General features: G+C 35.3%; 2 protein-coding genes across 7 annotated transcripts; both read left to right on the plus strand.

Moving 5' to 3' along the window:
- The first annotated feature begins 3,221 nt into the window (after window positions 1–3,221).
- LOC104111661 (uncharacterized) lies at window positions 3,222–9,317 on the plus strand. 5 transcript variants are annotated; one of them, XM_009621421.4, is made up of 6 exons: window positions 3,222–3,347; window positions 4,832–4,940; window positions 5,030–6,451; window positions 6,590–6,803; window positions 7,879–7,961; window positions 8,874–9,317. In XM_009621421.4, the coding sequence occupies exons 3-6, from the start codon at window positions 5,174–5,176 to the stop codon at window positions 8,946–8,948; spliced, it is 1,650 nt and encodes a 549-aa protein (XP_009619716.1). In that variant the 5' UTR covers window positions 3,222–3,347; window positions 4,832–4,940; window positions 5,030–5,173; the 3' UTR covers window positions 8,949–9,317. The 5 variants fall into 5 exon arrangements, with proteins under 5 accessions (XP_009619716.1, XP_009619703.1, XP_018631549.1 ...); XM_009621408.4 differs by having other exon boundaries at window positions 5,033–6,451; XM_018776033.3 differs by having other exon boundaries at window positions 3,225–3,347; window positions 4,826–4,940.
- Window positions 9,318–11,545: 2,228 nt separating this feature from the next.
- LOC104111654 (serine--glyoxylate aminotransferase) lies at window positions 11,546–16,404 on the plus strand. Of its 2 annotated transcripts, none has more exons than XM_009621398.4 (6): window positions 11,546–11,626; window positions 12,866–13,099; window positions 13,907–14,191; window positions 14,288–14,654; window positions 15,122–15,332; window positions 16,157–16,404. In XM_009621398.4, exons 2-6 carry the CDS (start codon window positions 12,895–12,897, stop codon window positions 16,292–16,294), a joined length of 1,206 nt encoding a protein of 401 aa, XP_009619693.1. In that variant the 5' UTR covers window positions 11,546–11,626; window positions 12,866–12,894; the 3' UTR covers window positions 16,295–16,404. The 2 variants fall into 2 exon arrangements, with proteins under 2 accessions (XP_009619693.1, XP_070047637.1); XM_070191536.1 differs by lacking the exon at window positions 11,546–11,626 and adding an exon at window positions 12,620–12,733.
- The last annotated feature ends 5,474 nt before the right edge of the window (window positions 16,405–21,878 follow it).

Consider the following 21,878-nt stretch of genomic DNA (forward strand, 5'->3'; position numbering starts at 1 on the left):
GCTGGAAATACAGTATTACATCTTCCTGGAATGGGTTGCATTTGGCAAAATGCCAGTCATACTGAGGGTATCTTTATGCATGTGTTTTGAATTCATGTGATGTTAAGATGGATATGTTGTTACGTGATGTAGGATTAGAAATGATCACATCTAACAAATGGTGCAAGTAGCACACATAGATGATGAAGTGAGATCGCTTTTGCTTCAGATGGGTTAGTTTTGGTGATGCACACTGACGTTATGATGGGTGGATGTGCTGAAATTAGAGGAAGCGTACCTAAAATCGCATAGAGAAAATTTGGGGACAAAATACCTATGATCTCTGATCATTGATGTTATGATGATTGAATGTGCTAAAATAAGAGGAAGCCGACCTAAAATTGCATAGAGAGATCCAAGAAAAGGCAACCATTGAGACAATGGATGGAAAAGGAAAAGAACATGACATATTTTGATTGTTCATTCGTTGCCATTTGCATTCTGCACTAGGGGTTTATGAATGCAACACTGCAAATGATATAGATTCAGCCTCCCCTTTTCATGGATCTCCATTAAGGATTCATTACATTGTGTCGGGAAGTCCTCCATTATGGATTCATTACATTGTGTCGGGAAGTCCTATAATTCTTAACGCTTATTATTATTACTGTGTATGTATACATGTATATAATGCACCCAACGAGAGTAAGCATTGTGGAATTGGATGCCCTTGGTTTATTGCTTCACGTCCATGTTTTCTGATTTCAGTCTGTTGAGAAACCTCTCTGCTAAAGCGCTTGCTTTTACCAAAACTTGGAAGTTAGTTGTGTGTACAGGTTGGAAACTGATGCTGATTCTTTTTGCTACACCATGTTAAATCCACAAGGTCATTAGAGCTAACATATTTTCGTGGGATGATCTAGTATGGCATGTGTGCCAGTTTATGCAATCTATTTTGTTTCTTTTTCCTACTGGGAAGTGGATGTATTGTATTTGTAGTTATTGGTTAGAATGTGTATTTTGTTCTTTGAATCATCCTGATATAAGCTTCTGAATTGTCTTTGTTTTTTTATTTTTCACAAGTATTTGTTAGTCATGCTTTCCTTGAGCCGATGGTCTACCAGAAACCACCTCTCTACCTGCACAAAGTAGGGATAAGGTCTGTGTACACACTACTCTCCCGAGATTAAACTTGTAGAATTACACTGGGTGTGTTGTTATTATTGTTGGACAACCATTTGTTAGTCTGGAATCATTCAAATCATGTATAATCGTTAAGACGTTCATTTAAAAAGATTCTTTGTGAATGTACCCACTATTCTATACGTTACTACCTTCTCTAACCACCATCGTCAACCACTTCCACCACTTGTCATTTCCATAACTTATCACCTGTACAAAGCGCATCTACCATCAACATTAGTTGCACCACCGCAACCGTCAATCACCGTTGGATCATCGACCATCACCGTTGGACCATCGCCACGACTAGCCAAAACCACTAATCACTCTCACAATTAGTCACTTTCATCATTAGTCACCATCACCAATCACTCCATCACCAACCTCCATTGTACAACCACCACCACCACAAATCATCGTCACCAATACATACCAACTTCAACTATACAACCAATGATACTAATCATCACCGCCAACCACCACTATTAGCCATCGCACATCCATCACCTCTGTGCACCATCACTCAACTACCATCGGTCACCAATTTATCCAGTGGCAGAGCCAGAATTTTTGTTAAGGGATGTCAAAATATATAAAAGTAAACATATCAAGAAATTAAGGGGAGTCAATACATAGTATATATATATATATTATTTTTTATTTTTTAATTTTTACTTACCTACATAGTGCATTTTTCCCGCGAAGGGACCCCTTCCTATAAGGTGGGTCCGCCACTAAATATAGCAATCACAATCCTAGCCTCCTCCGCATAACCACGACCACTAGCAACCACCATCTTACAACTATCATCGTCATTCGCCACCATGCCTGCCAGTGCTGCTAGCTTTTAGATGTGAGTCGTCAAAGAAACAATTCTTACAACACCATGTAAATTAATTTTCTTTAATACTTATATTAATCTATTTGAATTCTGTATTTATTTTTTTTTTAATAAAAGTTGATAAAATAAACAAACCTTAATTATCTAGTGAGCAGATCTAATGCAATACTTAATTTAGATTTATGAATTTAAATAAATTGCGTCTTAGTTTGACTTTGTCAAGAAACAAACAGACCCAAAAAATTTATTGCTTGCAAAAATCATTTTGCAGCTTTTGAGGCGAATCTATTGATTGAACACTGGCGTATCTCAATCATGGAAATTTGTTTTGGTCTTATGGACTTGTGCTAAAGTTCTGTTTGCAATATTTTTTGTAGGTATTGTTAGGATAATAAATAACTTTCAATCATTCCAATGAAAAAATAGAATGTCTAAAAAAATTATTTGATTTTGTTAATAATCAGAAATTATAGTAATCTTGATTTACACTCTTATACTCTTTTACACTCTTACGACAAATTCATAAGACCAAAACAAGTTTCCATGATTGAGATACGCCTCTGTTCAATCAATAGATTCGCCTCAAAAGCTGCAAAATGACTTTTGCAAGCAATAAATATTTTAGGTCTGTTTGGTTCTGGACAAAGTTAAAAGTATAATATATGCATTATAATTTTTTTTAAAACTAAAATCACTGAATAATTTTAGTGTACACCTTTTTCTTTTTCATATATTTGATGAATTGCATTGAAGCTGATATACCCTTGTGTTAAATAATGTAAACTGAAAATAAAATTAGTTTGGATAGTTATTATCCTTTTCTTACATTTACAAAGCATAGTCTATAATCATACAAAATCATATGTTCGAATCTTGTCTATGACTAAAATTTTGTTTTTCTTTCTTTTATCTACTTTCGTTCCAAAAAATTTGCATAGAGATTTTAGTAATTAAAAAGGAATTACAACAATTAAATATACATGAAAAGAAAAGAAGAGAATTGAATCACCAAGCATACCCGTAAAGAATAATTCAAATAAAATTAGGATTTGGAATTTAAAGTTTATGTGCTTAAGTTCATATATTATAATAACAATTGAGTTTATATTAATTTTTTTATAAATATTTAGTGAATCTAGATTAGTCAACAAAAATAAAATAAAAATTAGAAAACACATTCCCCACTCTCCACCACCCCCCAACCCCCCACCCCACCCAAAAAAAGAAGGGCATAATTAGAAAAAGTTCAGTAAAAGTTGGATCTTTTTTTTCTCTTCACAGAACTAATTACAGAGCAGCAATTATCTGGCATTGTCATTCTTCTTCTTCTTCTTCTTCCGCGACGGTGAGCAGCCAATTAGATTATTCCCTTTTCTTTTTCTTCAGCTTCTACTGTGCTAAATTAGGCTCATTAATGGTTAGTTAATTTATGGTGTTGTTTTATAGGTGATGTATATAAGTCTCTGTTTATCTTTTCGAAAAGTGACATACATATAATCTGTATATATGCATTTGGGTTTTTTGGGTATTCGAAATCTTGGCTTTTAACAGAATCAATTGAAGATGATAAAAGCTTTGAAGCTAAGAGAGGACAGAGTTTTATTTATTAATTATGTCTTCAATACCTCGTATCATGTGATTTTGTGTATTTTTTTTCTCCTTTTTATAGCTTTTATTTGCTTATTTATGTTTTCACTATGTCCTATTGTGTGATTATTTTTGTTGGTCCACAAATGCATGTCTTAAAGCGTATCAGTTAGAAAGATCCTTTTTTTTTTTTTTTTAATAATCTGACAATCCCAGAGCATCCAGGATTTAAGTTTTGTAGGTTTAATCTTTAAGGTTCTTAGCATTGAATGTATTTTTAAAATTATGGGTTCAGACATGCTATTTGTTTCAATTTTAGTTTATTTTTAAACATAAATTTATGTTACGCATCAATGTACCGGGTTCAGACGAACCCGGCGGTACAACACTCCATCTGTCCTTGTCCCCGAGAACCAGGGGCAGGCTAAAGGGAGGCAAGGGGGTTCAGTTGAATCCCCTTCGAAGGAAAGTGGTACTACGTAAATAGGGGCAAAAACTAACTTTTTTTGGTTAGATATGAACTGTTGAATCTACTTGACATGAGGAAAGTTTCTGGTGTAGTGGTAAAGGCGTTCAAAAATTGCTTTAGGTCGCATGTTCAATTCTAGGTGTGACACTCTAGTATTTTTTTCGGATCTCCTTGTATGAATTCTAGCTCCATGAACTCAGATGAATAATGGACCAGACTCTCTACCCTTATCCACTTGAATACCAAGCTTTTGTCTGCTGCGGGATTCGAACCCTGACGTGCGCCTAAAACAATTCACGTGTTGTGTTCTTGCCACTAGACCAAAGCCTTTGCGGCTAGCAAATACTCAACAGCAAGAGAGATTATACTTTTACTTATTTAATTATGTGTTCAATGTTCTTTTTCTTGAGCGATATATGTGGATTCTCATACCATGTTAAATCTATTTGTATTACTACTTCATCCAAAAGTTTATGCTATTAGAAAAGGTGTACTTTATTTATTTAGTTATCTCTTTAACCAAAGTTATGATGGGTGGTTATTGTTCTTTAAAGTGATGATGTCCTCTTTATAGAGTATCAAGTGTTAAGACTTCAGAGAACGCTGACTCTTTTCCCCTTCAACAATTGAACAATGAATTCAGCTGGATGTTATGGAACTTTTAACAAGTTATAGGTTTTTGTAAATATTGATGTTGTGTGAATGTTAAAGTTCAATGTTACTAGAGGGCAACATTGACACAATGAAAAAGTTGCTCCTTTGGTTAGTTGCAGGTCATGTGTTCCAGGCGTGGAAGAATCATCTTAGCATAAATCCAAAGGGAAGGCTGCTTATATTATATGCCCACTCTCCTCCTACCCTACGGAGCATTTTCTGCATGGGGTAAGCCTTTTCTTTTTTTGGTAAAAAATATCTTTAGTTAACTCACATTGAGTATATTCATTTTCGTTTGCCTCTGATCGTTGTTTCAGCAGAGGTCTTGACATTGGTAATGGAATTTAAGAAGCTTCAAGATAGGTAGTGAACTGATTTGTTTGTGGATGTGGGGAAAGGTGAGGGATAGGAGTGAAGCTGTTGCTCTGATCTATTCGTTTTAAAAGCTGAATCCCATTAAAATGGGGCGACTGGGATTGAAGGGCTCTGATATAATGTATGACATATCCCGTTTACAGAGAAAGAGGGCCCACTATTGCAATAATGGTTCAGAGTTTGAGAATAGTGATGTTATTCGTTTTAAAAAACAGATTAGAAAGACTAAGAATGTGGATGAAGACTATGTACAGTTTTTGATGCTTCTCTATAACTATGATAAAGATTCTCAGTCATACACAAATGGAGGTGGAAATGAAGGTTTTACTGTTCCTAGGGATAGGCTTAATCATGACGAGGACGAGGATGAGGGCGAGTGTGAGGATGAGGATGAGGATAAGGATGCGAATGAGGACGAGGATGAGGATGAGGATGACCCAGAATACATGAAGTTTTTGGCTAATGCTAAGCCAAATGGGAAATCGTATGTGGTTAAAATTGATAGAGAGGATGGGTTTCCTGTGTTTGTAGAGTATGAGAAAGAGGATGGATCTGATGAAGAGTGCGAACTTTCAGGACAGAGAAAACAACAAGATGCTGGGGATGCGAAGGATTTAGGTAATGTCAGTAGCAAAGATAAAGTAGAAAGTCAGCCATTTTCAAGAACTGTCCTGGAAAATGATAATGATGGATCAGCAGGAGATAGCGATGTGATATTTGAGGCTTTTGATTCTCAGAAAGAAAAGAGGCTTATGAACCAGAAGCTTAGCACGGGGGAAAATGGTGCATTCAAGAGGCGTCGGAGGGGTGAGACAAAGAATAAGTCAAATAAGAAGTGTAAGACAGAGAAAGGGAGAAAACCAACTAATATCATTACCAAAGAAGAGGCATCTGATGTAGATGAAGACTATTCCTTACTTCTGGAGAAATTTATAAGCAAGAATTGGCGCTTGAAAACCTCATTTATTAGGAAATATAAGGTAAAGGGGAAAAATGATGCATCCAAGGAAAAGAAGAAAAAGAGGTTTACGAGCCAGAAAAACAGCGGGAACCAGAATGATGCATCCAAGAGGCAGGGAAAGGATGAGAAAAAGAAGAGGTCAAGTAAAGAGAAGACGACTCGAAAAGGGAGAAAATCAGCAAATGTCTCTGTCAACGAAGAGGTAACGGGGGCAAAATCAGCAATTGTCCCTGTCAAAGAAGAGGTAGCTAATGTAGATGAAGCTTCATTTAAAAGTGGTCACGATTTTGAAAGCAAAGCTGATGAAGAAGATCTTGAAATACTTGTTAATGATAATGGTAAAGTTGGGAAAGAAGGAAGCTCTAGACTCATGGAAGCTTCTTCAGCTAAACACTATGGAAGTGTATGATCCTCGTTCTTTGTGTCTCCTCCCCATTTTATTTTACCCTCCCCACACCTCCTTGCTTTCTTAGTTAATTTGAAGTTTCTGGAAAATTTTCCGCTCTGATGCTTGTATATTGATGATATAATGAATTTTAAGGTTGAGGATAGCTGCCCAACGGAAACCGTGCATTCTGATTTCTGGTGGAAAGTCAAGGCTCTTCTTGAGAAGCCTTACGATCAAAAGGAGTTTATAGGACTGTGGAAAGCTGTCAAAAGTAAAAAGTTTACTGTTAGGAATATGGACTTGCGTAATGGGGGAATATCTTACCCGACAAGGATAATGGGAAAATCATATTTGGATCACTATGAAGGTGAGATAAGCATCTTAAATTATTATTATTTTATTGCAGTGTTGTGATGCGTTGCTTTACATTTCAAAATATTGGTACTACTCCACTTGCCCCGCTTCCTTAGGGAAAAAAAGAAGATCTAGGATGCGCTTCAAGCTTTTGGTATAAAATTTCAACGTATCTCTAGTGTATAGATAATTAGTCATGAGCCTAAAAGGTTGTCCTAGTATGAATACCCGACTACCCCTGTGTGCAAGGGTTGGAAAAAAAGGAGAAAGTTGCCATTTAATTATTGAACTATCCAAGAGAACAGCTAAAGAAGTGATACCTTTGGCTAAGTATCAAATTGTTGAAAAGGTAATATGCTTGAGTTGGACTTTAACCAATAGAAAACTCCCCAGTTTTCTCCTTCCTGAAGTACCTGGCCACCTGTAAAGGTGAATTATAGCCAGATTACAGATATTTTCCAAGTTTTCTATCAATTTCTAGAAATTCTTTTGAGATCGCTTGGTGTAATAATGTTGTGGCAGTAATTGAAAAATTATTCCTGCGAGCCTCAAACATATTAAAAGCCAATATGCATGCACATGTTATCTCTAAGAATTATGTCATGATCTCATTTGGTTTTTGGACAATTTTCTCGCAATCCAAAAAAAAAAAAATTCGAATCAATTTTCTATTCTGAAAGTCCTCAATTATTACTGTCATCTAAAGAAGATTTTACCTCTAGCATATCGATTTTGCACTCTATGGTAAGTGATTTTCTTTCCGTCTTACAGCAATCTGTATCTTGGTTAACAACAATAAACAAGCTTGTGATATTTGGGATTTTTGGCATTTTGATTTTCTAAACATATACATTTATAGAGGAGGCTTCTTTTCTTACTTCCCTTACTCCTTAGCATAATTGAAGGTTGTTCAAAAGTTAATTCCACGGGCCCCCCCTTCACCTTAATCAAAATTTTCTTGGACATTTTTGCTTTGTTTTCTCTGCAGTTGATACTGTAAACAGCATTTGATCTCTGTGCTTCTGTTAATCTTTATTTTAGTTTCACTTAATGACATTATGTAATGATTGTCCGCTTTAAATGTGCAGACCTTCATGAAAGACTTAAAGAAGTTGATGACGACAACAGAAAAAAGTTATACATCTTGCGTGGCTTTTTCTTTTGGTTACAGGTTAGTTGCTCAAACAAGTGAACTAACTGATACTGATCAATATAAAAAGTAATTACTTTATGGATATCAGTTTTATGTACACGGCTTAACCGTATTTCACAATCATAAAATGCTAGTCCAATTAGATGTCTTTAGAAAGCAATTAATAACCTAATCCTTTTAGTAATAATAGACAACATAATAAATTCCTTTGACCTCATTAATAAGTAATTATGTTTAGTATTCCAGCTTGAGTTATGTCTCATATGCTTAAAGTAGGTAAGGATCAGATCAATCAACGTATCAACAAGTGACAATATAAATGAAGCACTCTATGGAGTACTTTTGTAGCCAAAGCCAAGCTTCATCGTCCTCGATTGTTTTCTGGATAATAAAATATCGTAGCTTGTTCCTTATAACTTATTACGTAAGCAAATCATTTGGTGTTATTGTTAGATGAACTGAAGTTTACAAAACATTCAATATGCCTATATAAGACAGACCATCCTTGCTGTTTATCTCTTGTCTGACTTTATTATTGGCCTATATTTAAACTTTCAAGTGATTGGCAGAATCAAATGTTTGGAAAATCGATAACCTGATCCAATTGAAGCTAGCGTTTTCTCTTTTTTGGTTTTTCATTAGGCTTAATTGAAGCTTTAAAAAAGCCTCAATTTTTATTCATATGCTGGTTGCTTGCAACTCTTATAAAAGTGACTTGAGCATTGATCTCATTCGGCTAGTGTGAGGAATTTCAGCATGAGGGAATGAGAAGATAAATTCTATGCTTGCATTGAAACAGCATTTACGTTAATCCTATATTCAAGGCAATAGCTCGGATTCATACTATGTTCTGTTCATCTCATTTTTTGTGCTTTACATAAATTTAATTATACAATATAAGCTCCAAGTGTCCTCTTCTGTGTTTGCTAGAATCTCACACAGGAAGGAGCCTTCAGGCCTTGGACCAATCCGGATTGGCTTTCATTGGTGGCTAAATCTAGCTAAAAGCCATGTGTTGTACTTTTTCTGATTAATCAAGTTAGGACAATCTGGTGGAAAGTATTACTGAAGTATGCCATGGTGAAGTCAGAACTTATACGGTCATTATCCGTTTTGTTATAATTTAGTAAGATATTGAAGTCCATGTATCATTCAGGGAAAAAACCGAGTGGATTATCCTGCTATTTTTGTCCTTTTTTGGGGGGCTAAGAACATTTTAGTACTCTTATGGATGATTTCCCACCCCTCGCAGCCTGGTATAATCCCCTGGACTTTTGTTATATTAAACTGGCTGTTGTTGATTTACCTGTAGATACTGTTTACTAAGGATGTAAAGGGATTTGAAGTCGATGTATGCGAAGAAATTGGATGAAATCTTCATCTGCGTATGTCTGTTTTCTTCTTTTTCTTTTTTTGTCTGTTCTGTTGCCTGTTCACTTTCTCTTGTTGTATTGCGCTCTGAAAAACAACATAAGGCATAGGCGAATGAGACGTTCCTTCGCTCCTGTCTAAGGCAATAAGACTTTAGACGCACCTAAGGCCTTTGGCCAAAGAAATATCACTCTGGAATGTCCATGTAGATGTTGTGACCAAGTATTTTAGGACTATGCAGTTTTTGGAGTTTTTCCTTTATTTGGACTGTCATTTTCTCATTTACCTTGCCTGAAAGAAGGTAGTACTCTGTGTAGGTAGAAAGGGGAAGAAGGTAAATGTTGCTTTTGCATATTTAGGAGTATAATTTTAGGAAAATTCTTGAAAAGGGAATGAGGTTCTAAAAAGAAAAAACAGAGGTTCTATAAAGAAAAAACAAGCTTACAGCACAAACTTTTTGGAATTCTCAAGTGTGGAATAGTGTACTAGCTGTATTGCTAAATGGAACAATAAAAAACATGACACTTTATATAAGTATCATAATGTGCAATTTCCCTATTATGAATCTCAACTGATTCATTCTCCAAACTATACTTTTGAGAGTTATATTTGTCTTTCAACTTTTCCTTTCTTCTATAGCATTTGAAGTTGCAGTTGTTATTTTTTTTGACTTAGGGAAGAGGTTGAACATGATTTTATCTAACGATGATATTCGGGGTCAATTTGTATGCACCTTAGTTAATATAGTATCAGGTATTTACTACCTTCCATGAGCACATGTACCAAGTAATACCTCTTACGAGATTAGACAGATAAAAAGAAATTACCTAATTTTTTTTTTAATAATGCAGAAGCTTTTCTCATCTTACTGACTACTAGGCCATACTCTTGAGTGCGTTAGGCGTGAATACTAAAAGGTAAATAAAGAAAGAAAAGAAACGAAAAAAAATCCTAGTAAGATTTGACCACTTAGTAAGGGTGCAGGGTTGGACAAAAGAATGGATGAGAGATTGGAACAAATGGCCAACACATAGAAATAAAAAACAAAGCAATGAAAAGGAAGTAACAAGAAAACAAAAATAAGAAAATGCTAGGTATAGCTATTGCTTCCCACAAATTAGGGAGTGGTTCATATGCCCCTTTTTATCATCTTATCTTTTCACAAATTCTTTCTCAACCTCATGCTCTACATTTAATGTTTCTGTGGTCTGTATTTAGTTCGTATGATGTACAATTTTAATGGCTTTCTTTACGCTTCGTCATTGTTTTCTAGTCTATATGATAAGTTTTATTTTTCTCATATTCCACTATAACCATGTATTTGTTAAAGTTAATCCATCAAATATAACAACGAGCTGAAAAACGTTAGCTAACGTAAGATGTACAAGAATTTTCTCATGATATATATATTATTAAACTCGAGTTTAAGTAGGGAGTAATGTAATATTTTTAGCATAAAATGTATTATAAAAAAAAGTTTCGACAAAATTATTAGTGCTTCGAAACTTTATCCTCCAAAAATAAATAGCTTGTGGTACGTCAAGTGGGGAGGGGAGATGTGTGGTGTTTCGCAATAAACTCTAATTATGCAGAAGATCTTATTTTTTAACTATTCTCACGTGTTTTATTCTTTTGCTACGGATTTAAGTTATACACACTAATATTATAAATAATAATCAGCTATACTAGGTTAGTTACATATTACACTTGCTACAAAGAATTTCATGAAATATTTATACTTCTGTATAGAGTACATAACATTTAAACTCTACGTGTATGCAAACTATAGATTATTCGAAAATATCAATAGAGAAAGTAAAATTGCAAGACTGTAATTTTTTAAGTAAATTTTTAAAAAATCTTTAAATCTTTTGAACGTAGGCTTTTTTGTAATCTATCTATTCTCGAGCATGGTTAAGTATTATGGGATCACTTAAAAAAGAAAACACTTTTACAAGAGTATAATATAGCATACAAAATCAAAGTTAAAGTACTTAGAAAGTGAATGTTTAAGTAGGAGTTCAAATCTAAATTTTTGAGGAAAAAAATATTACTTTGAAAAAATAATTAAGGTAAAAAGAAAATTGGACGTATCAAAATTCCCAAAAATCTTAGCCACAAGATTACCATCCACGTAAGTCACTTATCTGCCACGTCAAATCCAAGGTGGGACCCACAAAGAAGCTTGAGTGGTCTCATGCTGCTCTTATAAGAGATTGTATTTGTTGCTTTGGACTTTTCATATTGCCTTTCCTTTGCTTCTCTGCTCTGCTCTGTTCTGAGCCATTTATAGTTATTTAACTGCATTCCAGGTACTTGCTCTTCTAAAGCCACTTGTATCTTACAATATATTTTTGTATATGTATAAATGTTTATATATATATATATATTTTACTTTGGGAGTTTATGTTATGTAAACTCATAGTGTAAATGTTGAGTTGACATACAACAACATTTAACTCTTCGTATCAAGCCTGATATGATACGATACCCTACAAAATAGAGTAGTAACCTGTTATAACGGTTTAAGTTACAACGATAGTGTATAAGTTCTTACTACTGGTTATCATGTTTATAACTTAAACTCATAGTATATGTTACACTATGTTTTTGTATCCACTCATGCCTAGTGACGGAGCCAGGATTTTCATTAAGAGGTGTCAAAATATAAAAAATTAAATATACCGAAATGTCAAGGGGATTCAACATATGGTAGATATACATGAAATAAATTTTTTTATCTAGCAATACAGTATAATTTTTCGGCGAAGGGGAGTCCTGGTTTCATGTGGCTCCGACACTGCAGTCATGCCATCTCATTTTATGTAAGTAGTGTTTGACGGAACACAGTGTTTAAGATATTAATTTGATATTATGTTACTGGTATAGTGGAAGATATACTAAGTAATACTAGTTGAAAAAATTAGCTTGATCCCCCCCCCCCCCCCCCCCAAAAAAAATAAAAAAATAAACTGGATTCTTGAAAAGTTGTGAGGTTGTGTGGAATAATACTATTAGTGAATTTGTTTCAAACATTTTGGGACATCCTAAAACGTGTAAAAAGTGTCTTATAAATTGTTTTACCTTTTCCTTACTGATTACCTAACATCTAGGCAGATATTGTGCAGAGTGCTTAACTGAGTCAATTAGTGGAAAGAAAATTCCATTTTCCATAAAACTAAAGTAAGTTATTCTTTGTCGAAATGAAGGGAGAAAGGATGAGAAAAAAAATAAATTTAATGTATTATTTAGTGTCGCGTTTGAGCAATATGAGTGGTACAACAGCAATAACAAACTCAGTGTAATCCCACATAGTGCGGTCTGGAAAGGGTAGTGTGTACGCAGCCTTACCCCTACCTTGTTGAGATAGAGATATTGTTTCCAATAGACCTTCGTCTCAGGGACGAGCAATATGAATGGTACAAATTTTTTTTTTTCATTTTCCTATTTGGTAAAAATTGAGATCCTATTGGTAATGAAGTACCAGTAATTGGAATTTTCAAGATTTTTATATGAGGAATTTTTTTTTTTTTTGTGTGTGTATATGGAAGGCATTAGTTGAAATCTCAAGGGGGAGAAGATGGACTATGTTAATGGACCTGGAAGAAACCATTTGTTTGTTCCGGGACCTGTTAATATCCCGGAACAAGTTCTCCGTGCGATGAACCGGAACAACGAGGATTACAGATCCCCAGCTGTTCCAGCTCTCACAAAGGTCTTGCTTGAGGATGTCAAGAAGATTTTCAAGACAACTAGTGGAACTCCATTTCTGATCCCAACTACAGGTATAGTAATATGATTGGTATCTTACTCTTTATAGTCTTGATATTTGCATGTGAATGAGTTTGGTTTAATTAAAACATTAGTTCCTCAAAATACAAGTTCCCTAGGCTCATAGGCGGATCCAGGATTTTGGGTATATGGGTTCTGGAATCTAGGACATGATAAGTTACTAGGTTCGGGATAGATTATTTACATATATTAAATAGATTTCTTAACACAAATATATGGTCTGAGTCGAAGTTATTGGATTCTAGCGAACCCTGACTTGTATCTCCGCCACTGCCTAGCTAGACTTAATCCTCTTGATCATCCACCTTGAAGTTAAAATGTAGAGATGAGATTTTGTTTAGCATTAGAATGAATCTTTTGCCCGAAAATGGGATTAAGTTCTAGTCATGTTAGTACGTTTACTTTAGATCCAATATTCTCGAGGACTCTTTTAGTCCTATCAGAGATTTATATGCCAGTGGAAAAATATAGAGAAGAGCTAGGACTCTTTTAGTCCTATCAGAGATTTATATGCCAGTGGAAAAATATGGAGAAGAGCTTGAAAGGAGCGACAAGGATAGTGGAGATTTATATATCCGAACCCAACTTGCTTGTGGTTGAGATGTAGTTGTTGTGTTGTCATTGTTGTATTAAGATGAAACTTTTCAAATTGATTTTATCCCTCTTCTGTTATAGCATAAAAAGGAAAATCTTGGCTTTGCAGTAATATGAACAGCATCATCAGTAAATAGTTCTTGATTTTTTGTGGCTCAAATATTGAACACAAGATGGCCAAACCTCATAACTTTTCCATGTGGCAGGAACTGGTGCATGGGAAAGTGCACTCACAAACACGTTGTCTCCTGGTGATCGCATTGTATCTTTCCTCATCGGTCAGTTCAGTCTGCTTTGGATTGATCAACAGAAACGTCTCAACTTTGATGTTGATGTTGTTGAGAGTGACTGGGGCCAAGGTGCAGACCTTGAAGCTTTAGCCTCCAAAATCGCAGCTGATAAGTCGCATACTATTAAGGCGATTTGCATTGTGCATAATGAGACAGCCACTGGAGTTACCAACAACTTGGCTACTGTAAGGAAAATACTCGGTAATGTATCCAACTGTTGCATATTTACTTCAAAAAACTGAATTCAGATTTCAAAAAGTATGCGTTAATTTTGCTATCTTTCAATTTTCGTGCCAGATCACTACCAGCATCCTGCTCTCTTACTTGTTGATGGAGTGTCCTCAATTTGTGCACTTGATTTTCGCATGGATGAATGGGGCGTTGATGTGGCGCTTACTGGTTCGCAGAAAGCACTTTCCCTTCCCACCGGACTCGGGATAGTCTGTGCTAGTCCCAAGGCTCTTGAGGCCGCCAAAACTGCAAAATCAGTGAGAGTTTTCTTTGACTGGAGTGATTACCTTAAGTTCTACAAGATGGGAACTTATTGGCCATATACTCCTTCAATCCAACTTTTGTATGGACTCCGAGCTGCTCTCGACCTTCTTTTTGAGGAAGGTCTCGAAAATGTTATTGCAAGACACGCTCGCCTGGGCAAAGCAACAAGGTAATAGTAAAACCTCTGTTAGTACCTGTCATGTTTTTGTCAACTAGTGAATCGCAGCTTAATTTGCACTTTGCTAAGATAATATACTTACTCTGTCCCGTTTTATGTGGAACTCTTTCTTAGTCTGTTGCGAAAAGAAAGGCACCTTTCTATATGTGAAACTCGTTAACTTTAATGAAATTCTCATATAGACACAGAAATGTCATGCATAGCATGTTCGAATCCATAAATTCTAAGATTCCTTTGTGCATGTAGTACAAATCTTTCTTTCTTAAACTCCGTGTCAAGTCAAACACCGTCATATAAAATGAAACACAAGGAGTAGTATTCTACGTCAACTTGAGCATTATAGCTTACCAATCTTGGTAAAATCAATGTATATCTAGGAGATGCATCACTTTCACCAGGATTCCGCCTTAGCATACATAATTGGAGAAATGATACAAATTTTTTGAATGAGAATGCAGACTTGCCGTGGAGGCATGGGGATTGAAGAACTGTACTCAGAAGGAGGAATGGTTCAGTGACACCGTCACAGCTGTGGTTGTTCCTCCATATATCGATAGTGTTGAAATCGTGAAAAGGGCATGGAAGCGATACAACTTAAGCTTAGGTCTTGGCCTAAACAAAGTGGCAGGAAAGGTTTTCAGAATAGGACATCTTGGCAACTTGAATGAGGTAACCTTTCTCTTTTACTGCAGATTACATATTTGATGACACATTTTGTGAAGTCTAACAAGATAAAGATTACGCGATCATTCCTCGAGCATGTGACTGCTACTATGGAATTCAAGATCATTCTTGAACATGTGACTGTCACCAAGTTTCTTTAGATTGTGGTTTGGTTCAGAGAATTAGGAGAATTTGTGTAGAGATAGCAGTTGACATACAACCATATGCATAACTGCATAAGCTCTGGTTTGTTTGTCTATTGGCTCTAGATATTCAATATCATCAAGTAAAGGGCTGCTACAACTTACAACTCTATACTAATTAGCCAAAAGCATAAAATCTCCATGTTTATTTTCTTGCTCAGAGGATGTGTTTGGTCAACTTATAATGATTTTCAGAGTTCAAGAACCAAATTAACTCATAATATTTAGTGTTAAGAGTTTCCATTTGGTTTTAGACATATATTTAAGAGTCATATCTCAATATTTTTGTTCTCTTTGAATTTGCCACTCCATCCCTAATCCATTCTAATTTCCGAGACACAATTTTCTTTTTGGGACGTTCCAAAATATTTTACACCATTCTATTTCTATACAACGTTTAACGTTGTTATACTATTTACACTTCAACTGAAATATGATGTTTGCTCTCTTTCATCATCACTGCTATATTTTATAAGTCAAATTAACATCTTAAACTCATGCCCAGTCAAATACCGTCACATAACTCATTCTCTGTTAATTTGTGCTCTCTTACTTTTATAGGTTTGATATAATTCCTTATTATAGTATAACTTACATAACAAAATCATGTTTTTTTTTTCTGTGTAGTTGCAACTACTGGGATGTCTTGCTGGAGTGGAAATGGTACTTAAGGATGTTGGTTATCCAGTGAAGTTTGGTAGTGGAGTTGCAGCTGCTAGTACTTTCCTCCAAAATTCCACTCCCCTTATCCCATCCAGGATTTAATTCAATTATTATAAGTATACAAAAGCAATGCTTGTAATTATTGTCACTTTTGTTCATTGTCCAGATACTGTTTGAGAATACTTTTGTAAAATTGCAGAATTTGTTGTTTCTTTTTTCTTCTTTTGACTGTATGTATTTTCTTTCTTTATTTTCTAGCCCCCTTTGCATCCAATAAGTTGGTTAATACATGAATAAATTGCATCAAATAAAATGACACAAAGATTTATAGATCAAGCTAATCTAGACGTTACACCCCATGTTTTTGTACGTGAAAGTACGTCGTAAGTCAATTGATGTAAGCTTGAAAATGAGATCCTCTTTGAAAGTATATAAAACGATTTAATGATGTTACGTCCCATTTTCGCAAGCCTTTAAGAGTTATCATTCGGGGACAAATGTTTCTAATGGGACATGTTGTTATACCCCGTACTTCAGACGTCACTGTCATTATAGGATTATCTAATGTAAGCTCAAAAAGGATGAAATCCTTCTACAAGGATAAGAAAGGTTTACCAAAATTTTAAGTAAGTTAAGATGAATATGAGACTTGTTAATCATGATTTAAATGAGTTTAAAGTCATGATATGACTATATATGATATTTGGATATGAAATATAAAGTTTGGAAAAAATCGGATATAAGTTGCAGAAAAACCGACTAAGGATTTGCCTTGTAATGAAGCTTTTTGAGCAATATATTTCGTAAGCTTTATGATGTCTTTTTGGGACATATTATATACCAAATTGAAGGTATTTAAGTCTAGTTTCTAACTCATTTAACCGTTCATCAATACGATAATGGAGTAGAGAGATATTTGCGTTTTTGCGAGACTGCACAAGCAACATCCGTGGGACCCACAAAGTCGGGGAAAAATTCTAGCTTGTATTTAAGTCAAATCTCCGTCGTTTTAACTCATTTTTCTAGTCCAAAACAGTTCCTAAATCCTCCTAAATTCTCTCCAATGGTCCCTCCGTGATTCTAGGGTGAGAACCTAAGATGAAAACATGAATCCAACGCTAGAAATCCTGTGGTGCTTGCTAGATCGTAGTTCTTCGTCCTGTGGCTGTTTTGGGGGGTTCTTCAAAGGTAAGTAACCTCAGCTTTCGTGTTGTTCTTATTGATTAAGGTAATAATCAGTCCCTCTTTCATATATATTAGATTTTCAAGGTGAACTACAAGTGTTTATACACCAACTTGAACACCAAAAGTTGATTCAAGAAGAGAATACAACACCTATAGTGTTGTGGTGTTATTGAGGATAGTTGTGGGCCGTGCTTGGCTGAAATTTCATGTTGTTTCTACTTTTTAAAGTGAGTATAAAATCCTACTATATGTACTTAAAGTTGTTTGTGTGCTAGTTGCATTATTTGAGCAAAATACTACAAAGGGAGACCTGAAATAGTTTGAGATGTTATGGGTTTTAATGGACTGTTTTGGAAAGGTTGTTTCCATGAACTATAAATGGCTGAAAATGGGGAAAATAACTTGATTATGATATGGTTTCTGTTGTTATGCATGTCTATATGTTTATCAAGTGAATTGTGAAAGAAGCATACAAAACTTGCGATTGGAAGTGAAGATTGGCTTAAGTCACTTCTATGGTATTTTATTGCTATTGAAGGTTGTTGTAAGCTAAATATAACTTATATTTCGACTTGAAGATACTGTAAGAGGTATGTATATTGTGTTCTTGCATGTGCTTAAGGTTATCTTGACATTGATTAAGTTAAATGGATGGACAAGACATGAACTAGTGAATAAAGTTGCTAATTGAGGATAATTGGAGTTATAGATTATTTTTTTTGTTATAAATATATGGTATAAGGCTGAAATCATTGATGAATGACTTCATTATCATGTTAATAATACTAGTAAGTTAAAGTAAGAAGTCTATAAGGGGTGATATGGGGTATACGGGTTTCAATCGGAGCTTACCGCTCGTCGTGAAGTAGTTGTGACTTGTTGTTGTTATATGATGTCTTGTTATTGATAATTATGTATTTCTGAATTGCTCTGGTCATTATTGTTGGTATATAGTATAGATGCTGCCCAAATTTGCATAAATGAATTACTAGTTTAAGTTGCGGACTTAGCCTTTACTCAACACTGATTTTGAATCTCTTTATGCTATGGTAGATTGAGTTGAGTTGTTTGAAGAATTGCTTGGACGTATTAAGGACTGAATGGAATTAAGGTATGTTAAGGCTATCCCTTCTTTGCTTTTGGCATGATCCATATGATACAACGAAACGAGCAAGCACGCCACTTTCACGAATGATTCTATTCCTAGAAATACTAGGGTTACCTATGTTCTTGATTCTCCATATGTCCTACTATCATATCGTCTGTTCACGGGTCTCATGACATTTCAAGAGATCTTATTGACTTATTTCATTATGCACTGCATGCATTTATACATGTATATTGATCCATGACCAGATGGCGTTATATACATGTCACGCCCCAAAACCGAGGAGCGCGACCGACGATCAACCGAGTGAACCCGACTGAGCAAGTCTGTTAGATTTTATTCTACCCAAATTCATTCGTGAATAAAGAGGAGATGTACTCCGTTAATCAAATACTGAAGAGGTTTCATTAACCACTTCCATTTCATTCCCATTAACAGCATTATTTAATATTTCCAAAATAGTACGAGTTTATAGATTTAATGAAAAACATGTTGCCAAATACCAACAATTCTAATCCAATTCCCAACATCAAGTACCACCCACATCCTGTCTACGGAGCCTCTAAGTACAACTGAAGAGTAATATGGAAATGCCGGCAATAAGGCCCCGGCTATACCTCAACCACAAAGTACATGAGAAATAAAAGATACATGACCCCAAAATGAAGTGGGGCTTACCAAATCGGCTGAAAGGAGTGTACTGATATCACTGATCAATGCCACCTGTTGTAGAACCACCTGCATCCATTAAAGATGCAGCGCCCCCGGCAAAAGGTACGTTAGTACTGTCGAATAACACTAGTATGTATAACTAGAAATCTTTTTTCAAAATAGAATGCCCATATGAGCTATACGTGGAACACATAATATAATGTAATTGAAACATCCTGTACAAACAAGGACAACAAAAGGGGCACCTATTGTCTACATTAATAATGTGTCTCATTAGACCGTCTTTAATGTTCACATATCATATTATACACTTAGGTGCTTCATAGACCGTCCATAGTGTTTATTTATATCGCATATCTATACCTCTTATACACAATGCACCTATGTGTTTCATAGACCGTTCACAGGATTTCATATCACCATGGATTTTATAACACAATGTACCTATGCGTTCACAGACCGTCCACATGATTTTATAACACAATGTACCTATGCGTTCATAGACTGTCCACAGGATTTCATATCACAATGGATTTCATAACACAATGTACATATGCGTTCACAGACCGTCCACAGGATTTCATAACACAATGTACCTATGCGTTCATAGACTATCCACAGGATTTCATATCACAATAGATTTCATAACACAATGTACCTATGCGTTCACAGACCGTTCACAGGATTTCATAATAAAATGTACCCATGAGTTCACAGACCGTCCACAGGATTTCATAACACAATGTACCTATGTGTTTCATAGACCGTCCATAGGGTTTCATAATATGATATACCTATGCGTTTTATAGACCGTCCATAGGGTTTCATAACACAATATACCTATGCGTTTCATAGACCGTCCATAAGGTTTCATAATACAATATACCTATGCATTTCATAGACCGTCCATAGGGTTTCATAACACAATATATCTATGTATTTCATAGACCGTCCATAGGATTTCATAACACAATATACCTATGCGTTTCATAGACCGCCCATAGGGTTTCATAATATATTGGAAACAAAAGTACAAATACGTACATCTCATAACCTTTCACACCCCATATCACCTAATCCGTACTTTCAACCACTAACAACATTATTATTTCATTGGCTCTCTTAGCCATACATATGATTCTTTATTCATGACGCAATGGCCGTATTTCATATTCTACACTTTCATTTCTTCCCTTTCATAGATCATCATCGTAATTATCAAGAAGTAGAATATTTCGGAAATCAAAACTTTAAATTCATTAGTAATGAAGGCTTTAAACACAATCAATTTCTTTCCAATAAATGGAGTAAAATGATTGGCAATCGAAGTACAAGTTAAAATCATACACAATTTCCACTCACGAATATGTAAGAACGCAAAACACATTGAAAATTACTTACAAATCATAGCATTAGCTAAAACAGTCACATATGGGCATCACTTGAGTTCATAAACTCTTAGCCGATTATATTGTCGAAGTCAATTTGGGAATCGTTGAGTCAAAGCTCATTTCATAATCTTTCTCATCTTATTTCATTTCATTGGCACCATTTGTCACAAGTATAACTTTCATTATTAGCACATTGGCCACACTTTATATTCCCAATTTATTGATTTCACTTCCAACCATCTTTATAGGTTATCAACAATAAGACATTCCCAATCAAGACTTTAGGTACACATATGAGCAATTAAAAGTCTTAAGAATATTAAGATTTTCTCACACAATTTGGCATACTAACTTTCATTTGAAATACGATTCAAGCCACCACATTTTAATACGCAACCCATACTTTGAAACTCATGGAAACATTATGGAATTCAATTCCAAAAGAGAAAGTTTAGCCAACATAACTCAATTGAGCTTTCCTTAAATTACTATAACGTTCCGAAAATTCTAGCAATCCTAATCTATTTGAGACATAACAAAATTAAACCATAATTAGGAAGATATTCATGGTCTCAGCTCATTTGAGCATTTTATCAAACACTAATTGTGAATTAAGGTTCAAGGTCCTTTTATGGAGGATTCCATCATCCCACAACCCAATCTTTACCATATTTAGCTCAACAATCTTTCTATACCCTTTGATAACATATGCATGTAAAATAAACAACCCTCTTGCCCAAAAATTATCTTGCTTATTACCCATTTCTAGACAAAATTTGAAATTAAGGGTTAGGGTGTAGAATCTTACCTCTAGGATGAATACCTAGTAAGTTTTCCTCCTTAATCTTCCAAAGCTTGAGCAAGAATTGAAGAACAATAATTGAAGAACACCTTCTCACTCTAGGGCACTCTTTCTCACTCTAAAATGTGAGATTATGTCTCAAAAATGGCTCAAAGAGTGTATTTAACGAAATAGGGTCGGGTTTTAAAAACTCAAAAATGGAGCTCCGGAACAAGGTATGCGATCGACCGCATATCGGTCGCATAATTGGTTACAAAATGGCCAAAAGAACTGCTTGGGTATACGGTCACTATGCGGTCCGCATAACTGTTCTGTGGTCGCATAGTGCACCGCATAACGGTTATGCGGTCGCATAGTCGACCGCATAATTGCTTCCAACTGACCCAGTTAACTGCGTCACTCTGCGGCCATTATGCGGTCCGCAGAGTGATTCTGCGATCGCATAATGGACCGCAGAAATGCATAGTTCCGCCAAATATATTCCTTTACTTTTTCGTGCATTGTTCAACCCAAAAGGTCCGAGCCACG

This window comes from Nicotiana tomentosiformis, chromosome 12 (assembly GCF_000390325.3).
Source record: "Nicotiana tomentosiformis chromosome 12, ASM39032v3, whole genome shotgun sequence".
NCBI classification, from domain to species: domain Eukaryota; kingdom Viridiplantae; phylum Streptophyta; class Magnoliopsida; order Solanales; family Solanaceae; genus Nicotiana; species Nicotiana tomentosiformis.

Bases quoted from the DNA above. Each gene is read 5' to 3' on its own strand.
- LOC104111661 (XM_009621421.4), top strand. From the start codon at position 5,174: ATGGGGCGACTGGGATTGAAGGGCTCTGATATAATGTATGACATATCC. The intron at 6,452-6,589 runs GTATGATCCTCG...ATGAATTTTAAG, and splicing joins CAGCTAAACACTATGGAAGT to GTTGAGGATAGCTGCCCAAC. The intron at 6,804-7,878 runs GTGAGATAAGCA...TTAAATGTGCAG, and splicing joins ATATTTGGATCACTATGAAG to ACCTTCATGAAAGACTTAAA.
- LOC104111654 (XM_009621398.4), top strand. From the start codon at position 12,895: ATGGACTATGTTAATGGACCTGGAAGAAACCATTTGTTTGTTCCGGGA. The intron at 14,192-14,287 runs GTAATGTATCCA...TTTTCGTGCCAG, and splicing joins TACTGTAAGGAAAATACTCG to ATCACTACCAGCATCCTGCT. The intron at 15,333-16,156 runs GTAACCTTTCTC...TTTTCTGTGTAG, and splicing joins ATCTTGGCAACTTGAATGAG to TTGCAACTACTGGGATGTCT.